The sequence below is a fragment of the Lagopus leucura genome, unplaced genomic scaffold (assembly GCF_019238085.1).
Source record: "Lagopus leucura isolate 7727_CA_CO unplaced genomic scaffold, USGS_WTPT01 Super-Scaffold_100071, whole genome shotgun sequence".
NCBI classification, from domain to species: domain Eukaryota; kingdom Metazoa; phylum Chordata; class Aves; order Galliformes; family Phasianidae; genus Lagopus; species Lagopus leucura.
Window position 1 is genome coordinate 99,846 of NW_024962313.1, and position 21,148 is coordinate 120,993.

At 50.7% G+C, this 21,148-nt stretch overlaps 1 protein-coding gene across 3 annotated transcripts in view; it reads left to right on the forward strand.

The window, feature by feature from the left end:
- The first annotated feature begins 1,247 nt into the window (after window positions 1-1,247).
- OSBP2 (oxysterol binding protein 2) overlaps window positions 1,248-21,148 on the forward strand; it is a 64,469-nt gene continuing 44,568 nt past the window's right edge. For all 3 annotated transcript variants that reach the window (XR_006181617.1, XM_042887019.1, XM_042887020.1), the window contains exon 1: window positions 1,248-1,566. Coding sequence is in view for 2 of the 3 variants with exons in the window: in XM_042887019.1 (XP_042742953.1) it covers window positions 1,274-1,566 (293 nt within the window). In the remaining variant the exon portion in view is untranslated. The remainder of the gene's footprint in view (window positions 1,567-21,148) is intronic.

Below are 21,148 nucleotides of genomic sequence, written 5' to 3' on the forward strand. Positions count from 1 at the left end.
TAAAGCCTCCAGAGGTTATCTCCAGTGTATGGGAACTGTTGAATGGCTTGAAGCACTGATGGAGCAGCTGGGGAAAGGAGCCGGTCAGCCCTGGGAGCACAGGTGAAGGCAGTTCAGCTGTGATAGGAAGGGATGGAGCCTGGCTGCACCTCATTGAAGGAGGCCTCAAGAGGCCTCATTGAAGGGCTGGCTGCCATTGGGGAAGGATCTCTTTCTGGAGATCTTTCCTTGGTGGAGCTTTCCCTCTGGACCCTTCTGACAGGGGTGAGCAATCTTCTTCCCTTTATAGCAGCTCTCTGTTGTGCCAGTCCTTTTGTTATCGCACCTCTGTTGTAGTGCCTTTATGGTCCATGTTTCTCTCAGGTTGCTTTCAGGTATGAAATTATGAACTGTCTCAGTTTCTGCTAATGCTATTGAGGGGGGTCTGATGGGAGGAAGCGTTCAACCAGATTCAGGAGAGCAGTGGAGCTGTGTGCAGATTCTGGCTGCATCCTTTTTTCACCTGAGGATCTGGACCAGGCAGCTCCTAAGGCTCCAAGCCAAGTGTTCTCATTAGAGATGCCCCAAAGCTGGTGTCAGGGGCCTGGTGAGGCACTTCTTCCATTGCTGCTCCACGTGGCTGAGCCCAGCTTCTAACAGCCCTCATTCATGGGACTTTGTTCCTGCAAACTGCCAGAGGCGCAGGTAATCAGCGAGCTGTGATGTGATTAGTGGGATAAGAGCAGATCAGCCAGATCAGGGAAAGGAGATCCCTGCCTCTGGGAGGGAGGAAGCACAGAGGAGAGGGCTGTTGGGGTGACCAAGGTCCTCGTGGTGCATCGTTGGGCGCTGTGTGGAGAATGAGGGACCTGGAGGTGAGGGGCTGCCGCTGCCTGTTCCAGCACCACGGGGAGTGAGATCCTGGGCAGCCTGATCTGGTGTGGGGGTCTGGGGGGCCGTAAGTCCCCTTCTGATACAAACTATGCTGTGATTCTGCAGTTGTGTGATTCTAAGAAATGCCACGGTGCTGAGGGGGCGCGTGGGGCCGCAAAATGGCGGCGGGAGCAAAATGGCGGGGGGCTGCGGGATGCCGCGCCCCGAGAGGCTGAGGGGCCGCGCGCCCTTCCCACCCCGCCGCCAGGGGGCGCTCTCGCCGCGCGCCGCCTCACGTGCCCGCCTTCTCTCTGCGGCCCCCCCCACGTTCTCTGCATGACGCACCGCGGCGCCGCCCCGCGCTGGTGCCGGCAGAGCGCAGCGCAGCGTTTCGGGGCGGCGGGGCCGCGCCGCGGGTTCTATGGGGAAAGCGGCCGCGCTGTGCAGCGGCAGCACCCGCGGGCTGGTCTCACTGCTCAGCGCCGTCCCTTGCTTGGCTTGCCACGAGCTGCCGGGCTCCGGTCGCCGCGCCATGAGCGCCGAGACGGCGGGTGCGGGGAGCCGGGGCGGCGGTGGCGGAGCGGCGGCGGGGGGAGCGCCTGCAGCGCCGGGCTCCGACACCTACAAGGGCTGGCTCTTCAAGTGGACCAACTACCTGAAGGGCTACCAGCGCCGCTGGTTCGTGCTCAGCAACGGGCTGCTCAGTTACTACAGGTACCGTGCCCGTCTCCTCGGGTTGGGATGCGCTGGGCTCGGGGTTCGCTCGCAGCCGTTTGGGAGCGGGGTTGGTGTACGGCTGGTCGGCGTTCTGTAGAGGTTTATAGCTCTGAGTTGCTCCAGGTGTTGTCAGGAGGTCCGTTGAGCTGAATGCAGCTTTCCCAACCCAAATTCAGCCCCGCTCTGCCCTCCTTGGTCGCCCCGTGCTGCAGGCAGGTTGTGGGTCCCAGCTCCTGATGGAAGCAGCCCGGCTCCTGGCAGAAACTCGACACGAGTCCTGAGGTCAGCCCTGGGCTGTCAGGGGCCATAAGTGTACCGCGGTGCATCTGCCCGCCTGCAGCTGAACCCCAAGCTCAGAGCTGCTCCCTATCCACAGCCCTGCAGCCCGCACTGTGTTTGCACGCTCAGCGTTCAGACACGGCCGGGCAGAGCTGTGCCTTTGGGTCAGTGGCTGAAGCTCAGTGCTCCGCTTGCAACCACGTCAGAATATTGTCTTTGTATGGCTGCCAGGTCTGTCACGAGCAAACAAGTGGCGTTCTCCAGCAATTGCCTGAGAGTTGTACAGCTAAGGTTATTTTAAGGCAGTTTTACGTGTTTTAGGCTGAAACGACAGAAAGCTCCCAGGAAAGTGAGTAGGCAGTGTTATGTAGAAGGGCTTGCAGCCCTGCAGCCGCCGATGCTTTGTGGAGCGTTGTTGGGAGGGCTGCCTCTGACACCAGGAGCTTCTCAACCTTTCCCCCCATTGAGCCCAGAAAGAGCTGAGTTAACACAGCTGTGGGGCAGGAGTGTGAGAGCAGAGCGCAGGGGGAGGTTTCTCCTAAACAAGTGGGAGGGAGATCTGTGATGCTTTTCAAAACCAGCTCTGTTAGAGGGCAGCCATGCCGACCCTGCTGGTGTCAGCTAGGCTTGCTTGTGGCAGAAAGCTTCACAGAATCCTGGGGAAATGGGCATTTGTTTTTCTTTTAAGAGCTGTTTTTAGCTGCCTGATAGCAGCAAGGAAGTGCCAGGTATCAGGCAGTGTGTTTCATCCTTGTTTATGTCAGGAAATTGCTTGATTGTTTGACTGGCAAAGAGTCTGAGTTTGGATCCGAGTTCTGGGGAAGCCCTGTGCTGCTGTGAGCCACATCTCCTGTTGTCTGCTGGGTCTTTGTGCTCATCCCTGCTCTGTGGATGCATGCTAGAATTTTCTGTTTCTGTATGTGCCACCAAAGGCTGCACAGGTTAAATTGTGACCTTGCAGGTGCCACACTGTGCTGTCCTCTCTGTGGCTTTTGGCACCTGTGCCATTTGAATTTTGGAAGACCGTTCTCCTGATGCACTGTCTTGATGATATAGGTGTTGGGTTTTCAGGACTGGCTTGAGGAAGGTGGTAAAACTTCATTCTGCTTGTCAGCTCCATCAAAACACTGTTCCCTGTTGCCTAAGTGGCTTCCTTGAGTGTATTGATTTAGCTGCAGACTGAAGCTTTTCTTGTTTGAACTTCCTGTTGTTCTCTGCTTAGCTTAGCAAGGGGTGAGGAGATGGGGAGCTGCACAGCAAAATTGTTGACCTGGAAAGGGTCCCTGGTCTTTGGAGTGACCTCCTCCCTTCCAGATGCTGTGTGCAGGGATACAAGACTGCTGCTCCTGCTTGGGCTCTGCTCTGCGGGGTGGCTGAGATTGGACTCTGATAAAGGCAGCTGTGTTTCACAGGGCTGTGCTTGAATAGTTAAAATACAGCTGAGAAAGGGTGGGACTGGGCACAGCAGGGGGCACACGGCATGAACTTCATGCACATCAGCCTTCTTCCTGGGACTTAATTACAGGACAGCACCCGGAGCATTGCTGGTCCTATTCAGCCAGGAGACTCATCTGCAGGAAAACCACCACGACTTTCTCATTACTTCTGAATGACTGGCATTTGGAAGGTTGAGTAGCTCCTTGGCTGCTTCTACATCTTAATAGCCATTGACTGTCTCTTTTAGGCTGTGGGGTATTCTGGCTGACTTGGAAGTCCACAGCACAGAGGTGATGTTGGTGTTGGGAAGCAGCGTTCAAGCACGGCACAGCTACTTGTCTCATTAATGAGCAAAGCTCTCTTCCCTAACAGTACTGGCAGGTTGCCACTTGCAGATTTATCGCTATCTCTAATTGGTGTGTATATAGGAGAACTTAATCACCTTGAACAGGTACAGGTTTTCAAGGAGAGTATCTTTAGGTAAGTATTAATTCATCAAAGGTTAGCATTGGCTCTCGTGACCGAGGTTCTGAATGTGGGCTGCCTTCTCCATAAGCTTGCTCTTATTTCAGCTAGCTCGAGTTTCGTGCTGTCTCTTCTACAGGTTTGGTGCCTTAAAGCAGTGCCAAATGGGGGGGGGGGGGGGGATATTTCATGCTGTGTCTAATTTGCTCATAGTTATGATGCAAAAGGCTCCTGGCCAGCTTCGCGGCCTCAGCTCCCCTTTCAGTGCTGGGCAGTGCTCCTGCAGGATCAAGCTGGTGCCTGGAGCAGATTAGCTGTCCTGCCTGCCCTGCCCTGCCGTGGCAGCTTGCTTCCCTGGAAAAGCTGCTTCCCAGAACAGGCTTCTTCGCATAGCTCTGTTTATCCGGCAGTTAACTCTTGCTTAGCATTTTAAGATCTTGAGTACAACCCAGAAGGTTCTTTTCTGGCTCCAGCTGAGAGCTGGGGCAGGGAGCTCACTGAGAATCACAGAACTGGGGGCTTCCAGAAGATGCCTCTGGTCCTCACCCCCTGCATGATGCAGGGCCCACCCTGTGAGGACAGCCAGGGCCTTTGTCTGCTGGGCTTTGACTTTACCCCCAAGGTATGAGACTGCACAGCCTGTGCAGGCCCCTCTGCCAGTGTGGGATCGCCCTCTGTGTTGAAATGTCTTCCTTATACTTAATCTTCACGTAATAAAGTGAAGGGAGAGGTACCTCCCTACAGTGGTTTTATAACAGCTCATCTCTGCAAGCACAGAAGTAGCTGAGTGTCCTTGACCATTTTTCATCCTCCAGGTGATGGAAACGTGCAGGTTTTCAAGACAGCCCTGTGGCTGCGTGGTAACTCTGAGCTACTTGTATTTAACCAGCTTTTTTGTGATGCTTGTTCCCAGTCATCTTGTTTTCACAGGATGCTTGCTTTATCCATATGGTGCTGTGCTGTTAATCACTGTTCATTTTTCTGTTTTTGAGGAATCCCATCTTGGGTGCTTTGTAACCAGAGACGCAATGCAAGTCAAAGCAGTGCTCAAGCTGTCAGTTTGCAGACCAGGTTTCTCTGTTCCCAGATTATTGCTGCATGCAGGGAGTCCCTCATCTCTTAAATCTGGTGTAATGGCCCATGTGCTTTATTGGATGAAGCTGCAGCAAAAGTAAGTGCTTTACTGCAGTAAGCTTTGCATTTTGAGGTGGCCAGAGGAGCAGTGCTCTCTGTTTTTGAGGGGTGTAGGTGTAACCTGCACTGCTGTCTCGAGGTAGACTTCAGACAGCATCACACATGCTGCAGTTTTAGTTCCTGGAGACTATTGTGAGTATGGTTATACTTATGGGCTCACCTGCATGGGTGCCTATGGGAGAATAGTTACTGTCTGACCACTTCTGGTGTCAAATGCTCCAGCTTTTATTGTGGTGTTTGTCCTCAGCTGTCCTCCATGGAGGCTGTGGCAGTCTGCTCAGGGCTCCCTGGTTTGAATTGCTTTCCATTCAGTGCACTGTAACTCACCACAGGGCCCCTCTGCTGTTTCCATGTTGCAGCAGGTTGGGCTGCTGAACCTTTCCATATCGTATCCTGCTTGCATATTCATTATGCTGTAGCTATAGGTAACTTTGGTAATTGTAGGTGACTTGAGTGCACGGTGACATTGGAGCCCTCTGCTCCTTGCAGGGACCTCAGACCCACAGCTGATGGCAGAGCTGGCGTTGCTCTGAAACATGAGTTGTTGTTCCCTGGTGTCTTGGAAGTCCCCGCATTGGAGTGTGCTCGAAGATGGGGCTGGTGGAGGTGTTAGATTCCCCATCAAGTCTTCATTATGCCGTTCAATTATTTTAATCGTTCTCCCATCAGCTTGGCAGGGCCCTTGATACGTTTTATTCCGACCTTTGTTTGGTTTTGATCGAGAAGCTTGTTTAATAATTAATGGCTTCATTTCTCTTTGTCTGACGACTGCAGGCGGACGGGGCGTGCTGCAGCTGGCTGCGCTGCTCCTGGGTCAGCCACTGCTGACTCACACGGCTGCGTGTGCTGAGCCTCCAGGCCCTGCAAACATCAACTTGAGAATTAAAAAATGCTGTTTTGAAGGCATGGTACGGCGGGGCTGTTGGCGCAGCTCGGCTGGCAGCAGGAAGCAGAGCGCGTCCCCTTGGCTCCTCGCTCCTGGTCGCGCAGTGTTGCGTCGCGCTGCTCAGCATTTGCTGTGCTGTGATGAAATTCTGCAGCGTAAGTGTGCAGCGTGGCTTCTGTGTGCATGTCAGCAGTGAGCTGTCACGCTCGGTGCAGCAGCTGTGTGCATCCAGCAGCCCTTCCCTTCGTGCTCCTTTGGGCCACGCTGCGTTCCTGTCAACCTTCCTGAGCTTTTCTTTTTTGCCTTTCCTTTTAAATCTCGCTCTTCGAGATGGGATATTCCTGCTTTGAAATCACGACTGAATAGATGTGTGTCCCCACTGTGACTGTGGAGGAGGGCCTTCATTTCCTAAAAATAGTCTTAATTCTCTGTGTCTTTCTAGATAAAGAGCACTGTGCAGGCATGCACAGCGGGTTGGAGTGGTTTCTGCTCTGCATGGGAAGATAAATATGGTGCTGTAGGAGTTGGTGCCTTGCCTTTCCTTCTTTAACATGAAGCAGTGATGCCTAAAATCTGTTATTAGCAGCTAAAGGTTTCTGCTCAGCACTTTATAAGGAACAGAGCAGAAAATGATGTCCTTTACACCTACTGCTTGTGTATTGCTGCTATATGCAGAAGACCTCTTTCCTTTGGGTTGGGGTTGGTGTGGATGCCTCAGCAGTGTGGCTGTGTTGTTAATGAATGGAGGAGGGCCTTTTTCTTCAGCACAGCCTCACTGTGCTGTGTGCTGGTGGTGGGCAGCCAGGTGCCAGGCCCCAGCAGGGCTGCTCGTAGCCAATGCCTGCCCTCCGTGTGTCTGTTCACAACCTGTCCTTTTTCAGATCTCCTGTGATTGTGGAGGGTGGTGGCCCGTGTTGGAGGCATGAAAAGCACACAGGTCATGGCTCAGAGCAGCTTGCAGGGCTCCTGCCAGCAGGACAGAGGCACAACAGGTGTATCATGGACGAGAGTTTGGGACCTCCTAGGACAGTGATGTTCTCGTCTTGGTGAGCGCCCAGCAGAGAGCTGAGAGCAGGCATGTGCTTCAGTGAGCATCTTTCTGCCTTGCAGTGTGCAGCAGGTGAGCGGTGCCACCTGAGCCTGCAGCTCGTTAGGAGTTAAACCAAAGGTTAACTCCTTCACTGAATCCTTTTTGGAGGCCCTCCTGACCCAATTGTGGTCAAGCATAGCGTGCTTCAGAAACCCCATCCTTTGTTATTAGGATGCATACCTTCAAGCATTGATGTTTCCAAGTGTGTAGCTGTATATGCACACACGCTTACTCTGAATGATGCTGTGAGCTCTGCATTTGCCATTTATTGTTCCCGTGTTACCACTTAGGTGTTACTCAGCAGACCTTGTGGAGCAGAAAGTGCTACAGGTTTATTATGTGTGGTCAGGTGAAACTAATACACGGCTTCATCCAAGCAGTTTTTCCTTTCCCTGCTGCTTATGTATCTGCGTTGCTGCAGGACTGCTGCAGGCTCCCATCTCAGCCTCTCCTGGGATGTAATTTCTGAAAGCAGCAGGAGGTAAGGCAGTTCTCAAACCAAAAGCCGTTTTGCCTGAAGTCGTCTTTTGTTTTTATGCTGCTGGTAGGTTGCTGCGTATTTCATGGAAATAGTACAAAAGGTGACAGAATCGTCTTAGTCTTGTGTGATTTAAATTGAAGGTGCACTGCAGGCTCTGGGCTCCTATTGCTGGTTTACACTGTTCCTTTCTTTGTCTTGAGACAATGCGTGGGACTCCTGGTGAAGCTGTTTGGTGTTCACAGCAGCTGTGTCTTACTAAGGATCGATTGGGAGTGCTGTGTGGCTGGATAGGTGTTGAGTACTTGGTCATGTAATGTGATTTTTCTTTTTATAGGTACCAGATTACACAATACTAGCCCAGTATTTGCTTTGGAGTATCTTTATCAGTGGTGCAATCACAGCAAGTCTATGGATGGTACAAATAAGAGCAGAGAGGCTGCTGTGCTAGAAAGTGCACCATCAGGTGGGAAACCCAGGAGGTGGGTTTTCACTGGAGGTAGGGGCCAAGCACTGGGGTCCTGCAGTGCATTCCTGGTGGTGCCCAAACTCTGGCTCCATAGGGTGCTGAGCAGCCCAGTCTGGTTGCTCCTGCATACAGCAGGTTGCACTTGAGGCGTCCCAAGGTGCCACCTAATCTCTGTTAAGGTATGGTTCTGTCCTTGTGTTGTTCCTGCTCTGCTCTCTCTGTGGGTGAGGCTCAAATCACGCCACAGGGATGTGGGGTAGGAGTGCCCATAGGGGTGTACCTTGTAATGGCTGGGCCTTGCTGCTGTGCACTGAGTTGGGAAATAAGCAGGGTCCACTGGAAGTCTGAAAAGCTGCTTTGGTGGGGAGTCAGCAAGGACACTGGTGCTTAAAGTGTGGTTCAAGCAATATAACTGCACTGTGTGCTCTGTGCCTGTTATGAAGTGGATCCTTTAATAGTGCTGAGAGTTTAGTTTTGTAGAAACCAGCAGTGCTCATCAAACTGCTCCAGCCCAAGCTTAGCAGCAGTGGTTCCTGCACTGTTTGCAGCTCTTCTGCTTTTTTTTCCCCTTCAGTTTGGTAGTTTTATTCTCTAAAGTTAAGGTCAGACCAGAGGAAGGGCTCCTGTCTGATATTTGGGGGTTGACAAGCCAATACAAATGCATGCACGTCATCTAGGATGTGACTAAACTGCTTTGCTGGTGTATTGTGGGTTTCATTAGAGGGTGTTTAAATACAGAATGGATGGGAATTGTAGACCTGGCCGAGCTCACGTACCTTAGGAGCAGGGTTTACTTCAGGAGCTGAAGGATAGGAACCCTGCCATGTTCTCACCTGTGTGCTCGTGTCTGTGTAGCTGCTGGGACATCTGCAGCCCTAAGATGCCTTTACAGTGCAGTGTTGAATATCTTGGGCTTCTCCAGTTTGGGAGCATCGCAGGTTCATGCGTGACCTGCCATCCCTGGTGAAGCACTGCTGTGATGTCACTCGCTCAAAATGTGACATGGGAACAAGGCTTTGCTTTTCATTTCCCAATGCACAGCAGCTGTAAGCAGGCATATCAATGTGTGGGCTGTCTGCTGATGGGAACAGGAGGAGTTCAGTTCCACGGTCCTTCAAGCGCTGCAGGATGGTGGTGGCACCTCTGCAACGAAGCTGGGAGCGCACAGCTGGGCTCTCCTTGCTGCTGCAGGAGCTGCAGTCAGATGTAGTGCCCCCTGTGTTGTACAAGTAAAGTCTGTTGTTACCATCAGGTGTGTTTCTTGTTTACGGTTGGGGTTTGTTTATGGAACTGCTGGTTAATATGCACTGATTTCACATGCACCTCACTGAGTGCTGTGGTGCCCTGTGTGGGTGTTACAGTGTGCCTATGCCCCACCAGCAGGAACAGCCTATAAGTGCACTCCATGCCCAAGAAAAACACTGAGAGAGGGCTTGTTGGTCAGGCTTTATGCTGCTGCAGCTGGATGTGGTGGATGGCAGTTGCTGAGCAAGACTTTAGCACAAGGAGCAGGATGGGAAGCACAGCACCCTGCTGCTGAGGTGCTGAGAGCCATTCAGTCTTCCAAAGCCATCTTTTGTCCCAGTTGTTTTTTTCCTTTAGTTGCTAATGGGAGAAAACATGATGGATGTTTGTTGGCTTTGTAAGAGAGCAGAGAGAATGGGGCGGTGGTAATGTGTGATGTATTAAGGGAGAGTTTATAGCCAGAGGAGTGAAAACCTGGCAGAGATGCTTCAAACTGCTGTCTGGTTTCAGTGTGCTCGTGTGATTGAAATGAGCAAGGGCACGTCGTGCTGCTCGGCGCTAAGTGCACCTTTTGTATCTTTAATAAAACCTCAAGAGGAATGTTTCTGCTGTGCCAGATCTCTATAAAAAGAATCTGCTCCTGCGTGTGAGCGTTGCGGGTCTGACAGCTTGGTTTTCTCCACTTGATCTTCAGGTAATCTAGCTCCCTTTCTTGGGGAGGAAAAAAGAGCATTTTGCTGCTTTTTGAATGGTGTGTAGTTCTTAGTGTGCTGTTCTGGGAAAGGCTTCCAACAGCAGTCCTCCTGCTGCACGTTACAGCCTTCCTTTTGCCCTTGAGATCCATCTCTCCCAGCAGTACAAAACCTCCTCCTTGTCACTGTGCCTCCAGCTGTTCTTCCACCTGCTGTCCTCCGGGGCCTGGAGGACCAACTCCTCCACACCAACACGTGCAACTGGGGGAATGCTTCAACCTCCTGCAGGAACCAGGAGTGTTGTGGTGTGCTTTTCCAAGCACCAAAGACCTGTGGTGCTAGGTAGGCTGCTTTTGCTGGAATTGTGTGTGAAATGGAGTGTGTGATTTCCTTCCAGTGCTGAGCTCTGCTTGCTAACATCTGATTTCAGAGGTGTGACTGTAATCTCATAACATACTGGAGGAGTTTCCATGGATGTGCTGGTGTCAGTCAGTGCACACAGTAAATAGCTTTCTACTTTTCCTGTTTTCACTCTTTTTTTTTTTCTGCACTGACAAAGTGAGTGGGTCACTGCCCCTTTGTGTGGTAGTGCATTGCTTGCTTTGGCCATTTGTAACTGTCCTCATTAGAAAGAACAAATATCCACTCACAGAGCTCAGCCCCTAGGAGCAGGTCAGACTTCAAATCATGGAATTGTTAAGGTTGGAAAAGACCTTTAAGATGCTCAAATCCACCCCCATACCCACTGACCCTCAGTGCTACATCCTCACTGTTCTTGTGCCCCTCCTAGGACAGTGGTGTTCTCCTCCAGGTGAGCACCCAGCTGAGAGCTGAGAGCAGGCAGTAGATCCCAGGCAGTGCTGAAGCAGCTGTAAGAACTGCACATAAAGCTCCCTAAACATCTTACTGCTCTGAGGGATTTCTTGCAAAACAGTATGCTGAGGTAACACTGAACGTCTGGTTTGAGCAATTGGGAAATTCACTTAGAGCTCTAACCCTTTTCTAAGTGAGAGCAGCTCCTTGTGAAGGAGGTTGGCTTTGCCTTCCCCTCCTCGGCTGCACACTTAACTTTTCTGTTCCTGCTAACCATGATCAATATCCATAGGATTTCTGCAGCAAACACGCTGCCCATCAGCACTGATCCCAGTGCAGAGGATGGCATGACTCAGATGCCCAAGATGAATTTCTGAAGGCATGTGTGACCTGTATGTGCTCTGTGTGGCTGTGTATTCCTGCATGGAGACAGAGGGGGAGTGTGGGTTGCACTCAGTGCTCCTTATCTTGGTGCTCTGTCACTGATCAGTTAATGCCTTGCTCTAACCATTGGGCCTTTTCCATGTTTCATCCCTGCCTGACCCTGAGCAGAGGCTGCTGATGGCAGGTGGAACTTCAGGAAGAAATCTCAAGATGTTGATGATAGAAGGCATGTTGGGGTGTTTGGTATTGCAGGGAAAGCCCTTGAGATCAGCTGTGCAAGGTCACCTGGGCATCTGCAAGATCTGCCAGATCTCTTGGATCTGCCAGGCTGAATCATGGGCCAGTAAGCAGTTAACTCCTGATTTCTATTTTAAAAAAGCTCTTGGCATCTCTGAAAAGCCAGCTGCCAACTTTTTATTTTTTGGGCTGTGTCATAAGGAATGGGAAAGATCCCGTGTTGCGTTGTACTGCCCCAGGCACTCACATTGCACCCATGGTTTAAGTTCTTGCATTTTCTTTTTGTTTCATCAGTTATATGGGAAAAGAAATGCTATTCACTGAATTGCTAACCCCTGTGCTTCCCAGGAACGTGTCCCGAAGGATGCAGTGGTGAGCCTGTAAATCTGACCATCCTGCAGGCATTATAGTGGAGATCATGGAAGTAACTTATGTATATATCTCAGTTCCTGAGCTCATGCACTCTTCTGCTCAGGCAGCAGCTTTGTGCCAGCTGCCCAAAGAGCTGGCTGTGAGCTGAGCCCAGGAGCTGTGTGGTTTGGTTCCAAATGCAGTGATCTAGCTTTGCCTCTTACCCAAATGATGTGGGTTCTGCATCCAGTTCACCTCTCCTCATCAGGTGTGTATCTAGAAGAAATAGCTCATCCAGACAGAAATTCCTTGCTGTGGTTTTAGTGCTGTTTCGAAGCTGGCAAAAAGAAAAGTGCTGACTTTAAAATGATCTTCAGTGTTGGAAGTTGCGGGCTGTAATTCATTCACAGCATCTCCAAAGGGAAATTGGTACTGAAAGCATTAACATCAACTGCATCTTGCATAAGGGCAGCAGCCCACAGCAGGAGAAACATTCTTGGGAAGAAGCTCGTCTGCCCATGTTAGGTCTGAGCAAGAGTGGATGAGACTTGTGCTCAAACCAGACCTCTGTAATCTGAAAACCCAGGGGCATCCTTAGCAGTCTGAATAGCGTTACGAATGCACGTCAGTGGGGTAAGAATACAATGTCTGTCCTCTATTGGCTGGGCTGTGCACTCATGTTCTCAGACATGGTGGTGAGAAAATGCAAACAGGAGATGACTGTGGTTTTATCCTGATCATTTAACACCATTTCCAAGGGCCAAGAGGCCAGTGCAAACTTAAAGGCTGTGGCAGTAACAAGCACAATTACTGCCTGAGGCTCACGTCTGCTGGGTTGCATTTGTGTCAGCGTTCTTGTGCAATAAGAGCATTTGTCAAATTAACCTTGTGTATGGTAATTTGTTCGTTCTTGCTTAAAACAGAGCCACCAGACATGTAATTCACGCGTCTCGCCGTTTGTAAGCTAACTGCTGCCCACGTGATGGGGTCTGGACCAGGCCTTCCTTCAGAGTTTAACTGAGACGGTGGACTTAGTGGCAGTGCTACCCACAGATCTTGATTTGTTTCTTTTTTTATTTTGTGCGTGTGATCTTCATCTCAGTTGACCATTTTTTTCTAAGCAAAAAGACTGATCTGGTGTTTTTTTTTGAGAAGTGGGGAGGGGGGGTTTGTATCATTGCCCTCTGAAAGCTGAGCCTTTGTGGGCTGCATCACCTGCCCTGCTGGGCTGTGCTTGGGGGCTGTGGTTTGCCACTTCTGTTTAAGCGTTGTAGTTACTGGAGCTCACAGAAACACCAAGGTTGGAGAAGACCTTCGAGATCATCCAGTCCAACCATCCACCCATCACCAGTAGTTCTCATTAAGCCACGTCCCTCAACACAAAGTCCAAATTAATTCCTTGAACTAATGTGATGCCACAAGTCTCCTGTTAGTAAGGCAGACACTTTAGGATCCCTTCAATTTCACCAGCTCCTTACCACACTCAGCTTCATCCCCATCTTCCATCAAATCAGCCATATTGTCCACAGCACTCAGATCTCTGTGCCCCAATCATTCCTTGTGATTGCATCCCGAGTTCAAGGGAATTGCTCCTCCAAGCTCCAATTTCCACCAGGGAACATCACAGTTTGAACCAAGTCTGCTCACTTCTAGGCAAACTTCTACAAAACCTCACCTTGAATTTAATCAGGAATTAAACCATGTGGATGTGGAGGATACCAAAACGTGAACAACGAATAATCTGATGCACAGGGGAAAGGTTTGTAATGAGAAATAAAGGCATGAGAAACAAAGGAAACGCACTGCCCTGGGATATTTCACTTACAGTTACAGCAGTGGGTTATTAACTGCAGAGCTTACCATTTGCAGCAGAGCACTGTGTCACAGCACACGCTCTGACATGTTTGGACATGGAAGAATAGGGGAAAAAAAGAAAGAAGAACAGACAAACAACAACAGAGCTTAAACAGAGCACCCTCTCACCATCCTTTCTGATTGCTGGGGTGAACGGACTGTTACAAAACGTAGGTTTTCTAACTCTTTCCTTCCCTGTCCCAGCTTATGTAGACAACAAAGAAGTCACTTTGGTCGTTGTCAGCGTCCTTTTACCCAAGGAGGCTGCTTGCTTCCATTGCAGAGCTTTGTGGTTTGGTTTCCACCTTGTAACGAGGTCCCCAGACTCACTGAAATGCCTGCAGGTGTTGCCTGTCTCGTCCCCACGCAGCCCATCAGCTGCTCCTGGTGGCAGAAGCACCAGCCCGATCTAAAACATCTTTCTGCTGAGCAAATCAATCCCTAAACACAACGTAAAGGGATGAAATAGCTGCTACTCTAAACACCCTAAACATCAGATGGTACCTTGTGTGTTTTGCACATCTGCAGCCAGATCCCCGTGCTCACCATCATCCTGTTTCTGAACTTTTGTTTGGAAATAAAGCTCATGTAGTTGTGAGGAGCTTCTTTAAAACATTAAGCACCTGCATATTACAACATCCTACACGTGCAACTGGAGAATAAGTTGCAACTTACTCATACACCTCTTTGAGAAGCCTAAAGATGATAACATAAATACCTGTTCATTTAGAAGCCCTGCACCCAACACAACTCATTTCTAACACAGAGTTTGGGAGGTACAGGTAAGATCCTGCTAACTGGGAAGAACCTGGTGGGGAGGAGAGCAGCCATACTGTGCACCTGTTTGTGGCTGGAGTGTTGTTGGAGCCCTTTCTTGGATGGAGGAGGATCTAAAACACTCTGAATTAAAACCTTGCTATGCACATTGCCCCAGACCCATAACATTTAGGGTCCTGTGAGCTTCTCAGATTCAGTCATAGCAGCACGGAGCACCTTTCCCATACAGAGCAAGGGGATGGCACCCTGTGAGCCCATGGTGACAGTGATACCCTTATCAGCCGTGGCCACTGCTGGTGTCACCAGTGGTTAAATGGAGATAGCATGGCTTGCAGGGAGGAGCTGGAGCTCATGGTAACCCAAATGCCACTTGGCTGCTCCTTTTGAGTGTTGGCTTACTGAGGTTTTTCTTTTTCCCTGTTGGCCACTGCTGAGGTTCCCTTGGCAGAACGTCTGCACTGTGCCTACCAGAGGGTGCTGTGTGTTACAGATGGTAGTCCTGAAGAGTGCATGTGGGAATAGATTGCTTCCACAGTGTCCTTCTGTGTGAGGTGGAAGCCCTGGGGAAGCAGGACATCCTTCTCATGGGGGAAGGAGCTTTGTGCTGGAAAGAGCTGGGACTTGTTTGCATTTATTTATCACAGCATCACTGTATGCTTGGTTTGGAAGGGATGTACAGCCCCTCATCCTGTGCTGTGAGGCTGGTTGCCCCAGCTCCAGCCTGGACCTGAGTGCTGCAGGGAATGGGGCAGTCTGGGTCTTGAGAGCTGCCAAGCTGACGTATCTCTGAAGTTCCCTCGCCCTCCCCATCCATTAGACCTGCATCCATTCCAAGGTTTGTGGCTGGTGTTGAAGAAGCCATGGGCTGGGCAGTGCTGACATAGGCAGAATGCACTGCTGAGGTTCTGCCTCCAGCCTCTGTGCAGCATCTGTGATGGATGCGGTGCCTCGTGCTGTGCTGAGGCTGTGGCTGAGGATGTCACTGTGACAAATCACCTCCCCGTGCCTCCCCTGTGCCTTTTCTCCTCTTGGGGAGAAGGCGCTGTGAGGAGAGACAGCTCCTGTTTGTAAATGACACGGAGCAGATAGGTGTTCTTTTGGTTGTTTCCTTGCAAAGGATTTCTCTGCACAGCCGTGGGTGCTGCAAGTAAACTCGAGCATCCAAATCCTGGAGCTGTCCCTGTGCCCCTCTGTTTGGAGGAGAGGTTTCAGGCTGTGCAGATCCAACCCCTTCAACACTGCTGGTTGGTGGCTGCAGCCTGCTGCTGTGACACAGCAGTGCTCTGGGACAACAGCCTGGATCTGTTGATTGTTTTTCCCTGCAACCTGATTGTCACTATTCTGTCCCCATCACCACTGTGGCCACTTGTGGATTAATCAGCCCATAAATGAAAGCAAACAGAGCCTTTTTGCAGGAATCTCAGTCCAACCCTTGCCATATGCTTGTTTGGGTCTTGTTTGCAAATGTGGTAGGTTTGGTGAAAAGAAAAAGAGGAAGCAAAAAAAATATCTGAGCTGTTTGTCATGTGGAGCTTGTGGTTCGTATGAGATGTGCTGAGCAAGCTTGTGCTGTGCTGGGTGTGTGCATCGCCTGCCCTGTGAGCGGGAGAAGCTGCTCCTGGCCAAGGGCAGGCTTTCTCTTGGACCCTTTGCTCTGGAATTGAGCTGCTGTAAAAAAAAATCCTTCCTTGAACTGAGAGAGAGTGAGAATGCTGGGGGGTTTGGTGTCTGTGCTGTTATCTCTAACATCAGCCACGTGAATGGGAGATCATGCTGGTGTGTTCTGGGCTTCCTGCTGCCGTGCAGCATCCCTGGGACATACCTGTGGGATTTCTGCTATTCTTTCATTTCTCTTGCTTCAAAAAAAAAAAAAAAAATCCTTGGGCTAAAAATATTCTCCAGGTTAATAATGGAAGCAGAATGTTCTGCATGTGGCTTTCTAGTCAGGCAGTTAAACACCGAGGCATCTTCTGAAGCAAGCTTCAGTCTGAACCTTTGCTCTCCCCATGGGTTTGTTCCCCTCCCTCCATCCCCAGGCAGGACTGTGAAAGGGGTGACAGTTATCTCTGCTCAGATTTATGAAGGAATGCCTGAATGCTTTTTGAAAGCACTTTGGTTTGATTCTTGTCCTGCTGTGGAGTCGCAAGGAGCCACCAGCAGCAGTCCTGCACCCTGCTTGGCTGTGCACCCCTGACTCCAGCAATGAACTTGGCCACTGCTTCTCCCAGATATAGAGATATGCACTTCTTTGGGACTTTCACACCCGGATTTACTTCCTTCTCTCTGGGGAAATGCTCCAAAAGTGCCAGCAGAAGGCTTGGCCAAGGCTCAGCTTGGTAAGCCCTGATCCGATCCGTGGCTGCTAACAGAACCACGCTCAGTGATGTGCTCTTCAATTCCTCCTGCTTGGGAAGTTCTTTCCAAGCATGTGCCAAGTCTCGTGGCTCCCTATGGAAGAGTTGCATTGTTTTCATTTTCTGTTTTCAAAAGCTGATGGGTGTGGGCAATATCCTGGAGCTGCTAATCTCAGTGTGACCTCAGCCATCTGCCAAAAGGTCTCCTGCAGGCTGAGGGAAGGAGGCCACGTGGCTGCAGGGCTGTCCTGCAACAGCTGTGCTGTGCTAACTGCATTTCTTCTGCAGCGTTCTGTCCCCGTGGGAGAAATAGTTGAGCCTAGCACATCTGCATGCTGAAAAAACAGAGGCTGAGTGGGTAAAATACTGAGGAGCCAAGAGGTAGGATCCAGTTAATAGATGGGTGATGCTGATCTGTGACAGCCTATTCTCTGCCTCAGAGTCACCTGAATGTTTTGAGAGTGATGGAAAGGGAATGCAGCATTTGGGATGTGGGGCTGGGTGTGTTGGTTGCTCAGGCTTACAGCAGGTAAATGGTTTTGATCTCACAGAGGAGATATCTCTTGGAGGACAGGGTGAGCATATTGCAGAGGTCATTGCCATGGGTGCGCCTTAACTTGTGTTTGGATCTGTGGTGATGCTTAGTGATAGAGTGGTGCCAGGAACGTGGGAGCAGGCAGTAGTGACCCTTCCAGCATAGGGAAGAAGTCTCAGCTCGGTGTTTGTGCAGTGTTTTGCTGTGGATAACCCAGTTTAAAGAACTAACTCGCCATTGTGAAGCCGAATGTAACATAATGAGGTCCCTACGTGTGCTGTACCTACTGAGCTCAGCTGCACCAAAATACATTTGCAGCCACAGCAGTTCAGAAGCTCACCCTGACCCTGTGGTCGCTTGGATGGTGTGTGTGCTGCTAAGGGAAAGGAGAAGCCGAGCTGTAAGGGGATGAGGTGGTGCTCAGGGGAGGGAATCAGCAGAGCGATGTCTCATACTGCTGCAGGATCCCCTTCCAGTTAGGATGCTCCCTGATATTCTCTGTCTGCAGCTTCTTGGGATGCACGTGCAGCGTGGGCACTCACTCCTTCCTAAACTAGGGTGACTTGCATGGTTTCAAGAGGCTGAATTTTCAGAGGGCAGCAGTGATGGCCCCAGCACAGAGCAGCTTAGCCCCAAGCATCCATCATCCTTGCTTGCTGTAACCAAGGAGTACCTGGGGGCAGAGCGTGACCCGGTGCTCGCACTGCTTGCTGCCTCCCATTAACATCCTGCAGAGCTGCACAGTTGGAGTCACGGGGCACAGCAGCATCTTGCCAGCATTAAAGCAAAACCTTTGGCTGTCATGTATAAAGCTGTGATGTCACCAAACTGAAGCTGCAGAGCTTAGGTGAAAAACTTAATCCTTTCTTTTTTTTAACTTTGGCCTTTACTCTGTTGCTAAATCTGAGCTCTTATCATACAGCAGTGAAATTCAGTCATTGCAGAGTGAGAGCATCTTTCTTTTGCGTAACTCTGGAGCACTGGATGTGGCTCAGGTGTTCCTCCAGGACTAGCAAGGAGGCCTTTACATCACGATTTGCTCTTTTCTGTTATACCTCATCTGCCAGGTTGTGAGGTAAGAGATGCTGAGAATGAGACTGCAGGTGTTTTACGTGGGAGATCTCTCTGCATAGCCAAAAGCCTAGAGTTGTCTCGTTAAGCTCTGTGTGTTTAGATCTGTGGTATGAAAGTAACCTTAACAGCTTCTCTGGTTGTCTGCCATATGCCTTGCACGCTGTGCACAGCTATGACTTTACATCCCTGAATTCAGTAAGAGCTTTGTTCTGAGCAGCAGAAGATCCCGGCAGCGTCCAGCTCTCCTCTCGTTGAACCCCAGTTCGGCCCCTTGCAGCCTGCCCACGTGTTTTCCCATATGTGCAGCTCTCGGATTATTGCAGAAAGTGAAGAATCACAAAATCTGCCCCGGATCACGTTATGCAATAGTTGAGCTGCTGGCGGTGAATAAGCAGATCCAGCTGAACACAAGTGCTTCTGAAGGGCACCTCGTATTTTCTGCATGCGGACAGAGGAAATGGCTTGTTGGCTGGGAGCTGGGTCAGGTGCCTGGCTCGTGTGTGGGTGCTGAGTGATGGCAATTGATTTCCCATGCAGATCGGTGCTGAGAGGTGAGATAGCTTGAAGAACAGAATCCTGTACCCAATTGCTTTTCTTGGGTGGGAGAGCAGCGCTGAGTTATGGGATTTAATTTAGTGAAGTCACCTTGGAGACCTTTTGTTTCCTGTCTAAGAGAAAATCATTTTAGCTGTTTTCTAGAAGTGAAAAGTAATCCCTCCTGGGAGAACGCCAGTACATGCTGCATCACGAGGTGAATGATTCTGGCAATGAATATCAGTGCTTGGCTTTGTTTTGAGCCAGATCACCCCTCTTGCAAACAAACATTGCCACGCTGCATCGCTGAGTTTGAACTTCACACTTAGGAGGTGCCAGGGGGCTTTCCTTCCTGCAAGGCTTCTGTCTGCACGTGGAGCCTGCAAAGCAGTGCCAGAGCTGAGTAGGTGAGGAAAACCCTGGGGATGCTGTGGCTGGTGATGCAGAGTGGCTCCTACTGATGTTGTCTGTGTACCAGGTTGGGATGCAGCTCCTTGCACCCCGCGTTGGTGATGCGTTGTTATTACAGCCATGTTGAAGGTTGCAGAGAAGGAAGCAGCTGGAAAACTACTTTGAACCATCTGGAAACAGGGGAGATGCTCCTGGCCCTGGTAGGGATGCCTTGTGCCCATCATGCTGTTGGTATGAGCTGGGGCTGTGTGCCTCTGGGAGCATTTCTGCTGCCCAGCAGTTGATGGTTTGTTCTGCACCCAGCTTCAGAGATGTGACTGCAGTCACTTCACCTCATCTGTGGAGGAGCCAGTGGTGACCCGGGGATGAGAGGGGCTGGGCAGGAGAACCATGGCTGCTGATGTGGATGGAGGGAGCTTGTGAGTGTGGGAGAGAGGAATAAATGGAAACTTTGACAGAGCGTGGAGGTGGATGGAGACAGCATTCTGCACGTGAAGGGTCAGTGATAGAAGAAATGTGGCATTGCCCTGTAGGGAGCAGCAAAGCCATCTGCCCAGCTGGGTGCCTGAAATCAGGTGAGGATGATCCATCCCTTCTAGGGAGGTTGTGCCTGGCTTCTTCTCAAGCATTCGAGTGCTTGAGGAGCACTGCCCTTGCCTTGCATTGTGCTTTGCCATCTCCCACAATGGTTTTCCTTCAGCAACAGCTGTGTGATGCTCTTTATTACCTCCTGGTAAGTGCAACCCCTGAGCATTTCTGCCATGCCACTGTCCTCAGGAGTTGGAGCTGCCAGAACTGGGGCCTTCCTGAGGAAGGACGGTGCCACTGGCCTGGGGGGAAATAAAGGAGCCATTCCTGTGGAAAGAAATTCCTACCAATTCCTGTTATTCCTCTTGCAATTCAGTGAGCAACCACCTAGTAATGTATCCTGCTGAAATGTGAGAGGGATCCATCTAATTATTGTGAGACATCTCAATTCCAACAGGTTTCGGTTGGGGGAAGAGGACTCTGGGAATGATTCAGATGAGAGCCATCTGGAACTACATGACCATTCTGTCCTGCTGTTCTGTACCCATCTATCAATCAGAAAACACTCTGATTTGCTCCTGAGGACAGGGCCTGGCTCAGCCCCAGGGGCTGGGGGATGGGATTGTGGTGTCTGCAGCCCCAGCTGAGAGCAGGCAGCCCTGAGCAGGAGCTGGCAGCAGCTCGCCCTGCCCTATGCTGGGATTGGCACTGCTGGCACTGCAGGGTGGTGCAAAGATGATGGGACTCCTGGGCTGAGTGCTTGCAGGGCTATTTTAGGCAGCTGCAAATGCTGCAGTGCGTGTGGAAGTGGTTTTGGGTCTACTTAAGCATTTATCTTTGTGCCTGAGAGCCTTTGACACATCCAGTCTTTGCATGTTCAGTCAGCAGGGATGCTGTCGAGGAGTTCTTCTTCCAGTCTGTGTGCATACCTGGGATTGCCCTGACCCAGGTGCAGCACCTTACACTTGGCCTTGTTGAACCTCATTCAGGTTCCTGTTGGCCCACATCTCAGCTCCATCCCATCCAGCCTGGAGGTGCTGCTGTAGGCAGGCATGGGCTGTGGGGGGTGAATGAGAAGCCTGATCCCTGAGTAAGGATCTGGAGAAAGGTTTGTCCTAACCAGGAGTTTTGCCTCTTGTGTGTGATGGTAGCAGCATACCTGCTTCTCCTTGCTTTGCTGGGCTGGGGGAAATGAGTGTTGAGTGTTGACTGTTGGTGAGTTCAGCCCCAGGAAAGCCTCCTGCTGTTTGTGCTCAGGTGAGTAAGCCTGCTGAATTATGCAGCAGTCCTTCCAGCTGTAAAGGTGTTCTGAAAGCTGTGGAAGAATTGTGCTGTGCTCATTTGCTTTACAAATGAATATCTTTGCATGCAAGATCTTATCTAACTTGCACATAGGAGAATGACTGAAGGGATAAGATGGAGAGAGGTGGAGTGGTATGGGGAGGGAGAAGAGCTGCAGTGCCAGGAGAAATGCCAGTGGTACATGGCTGGG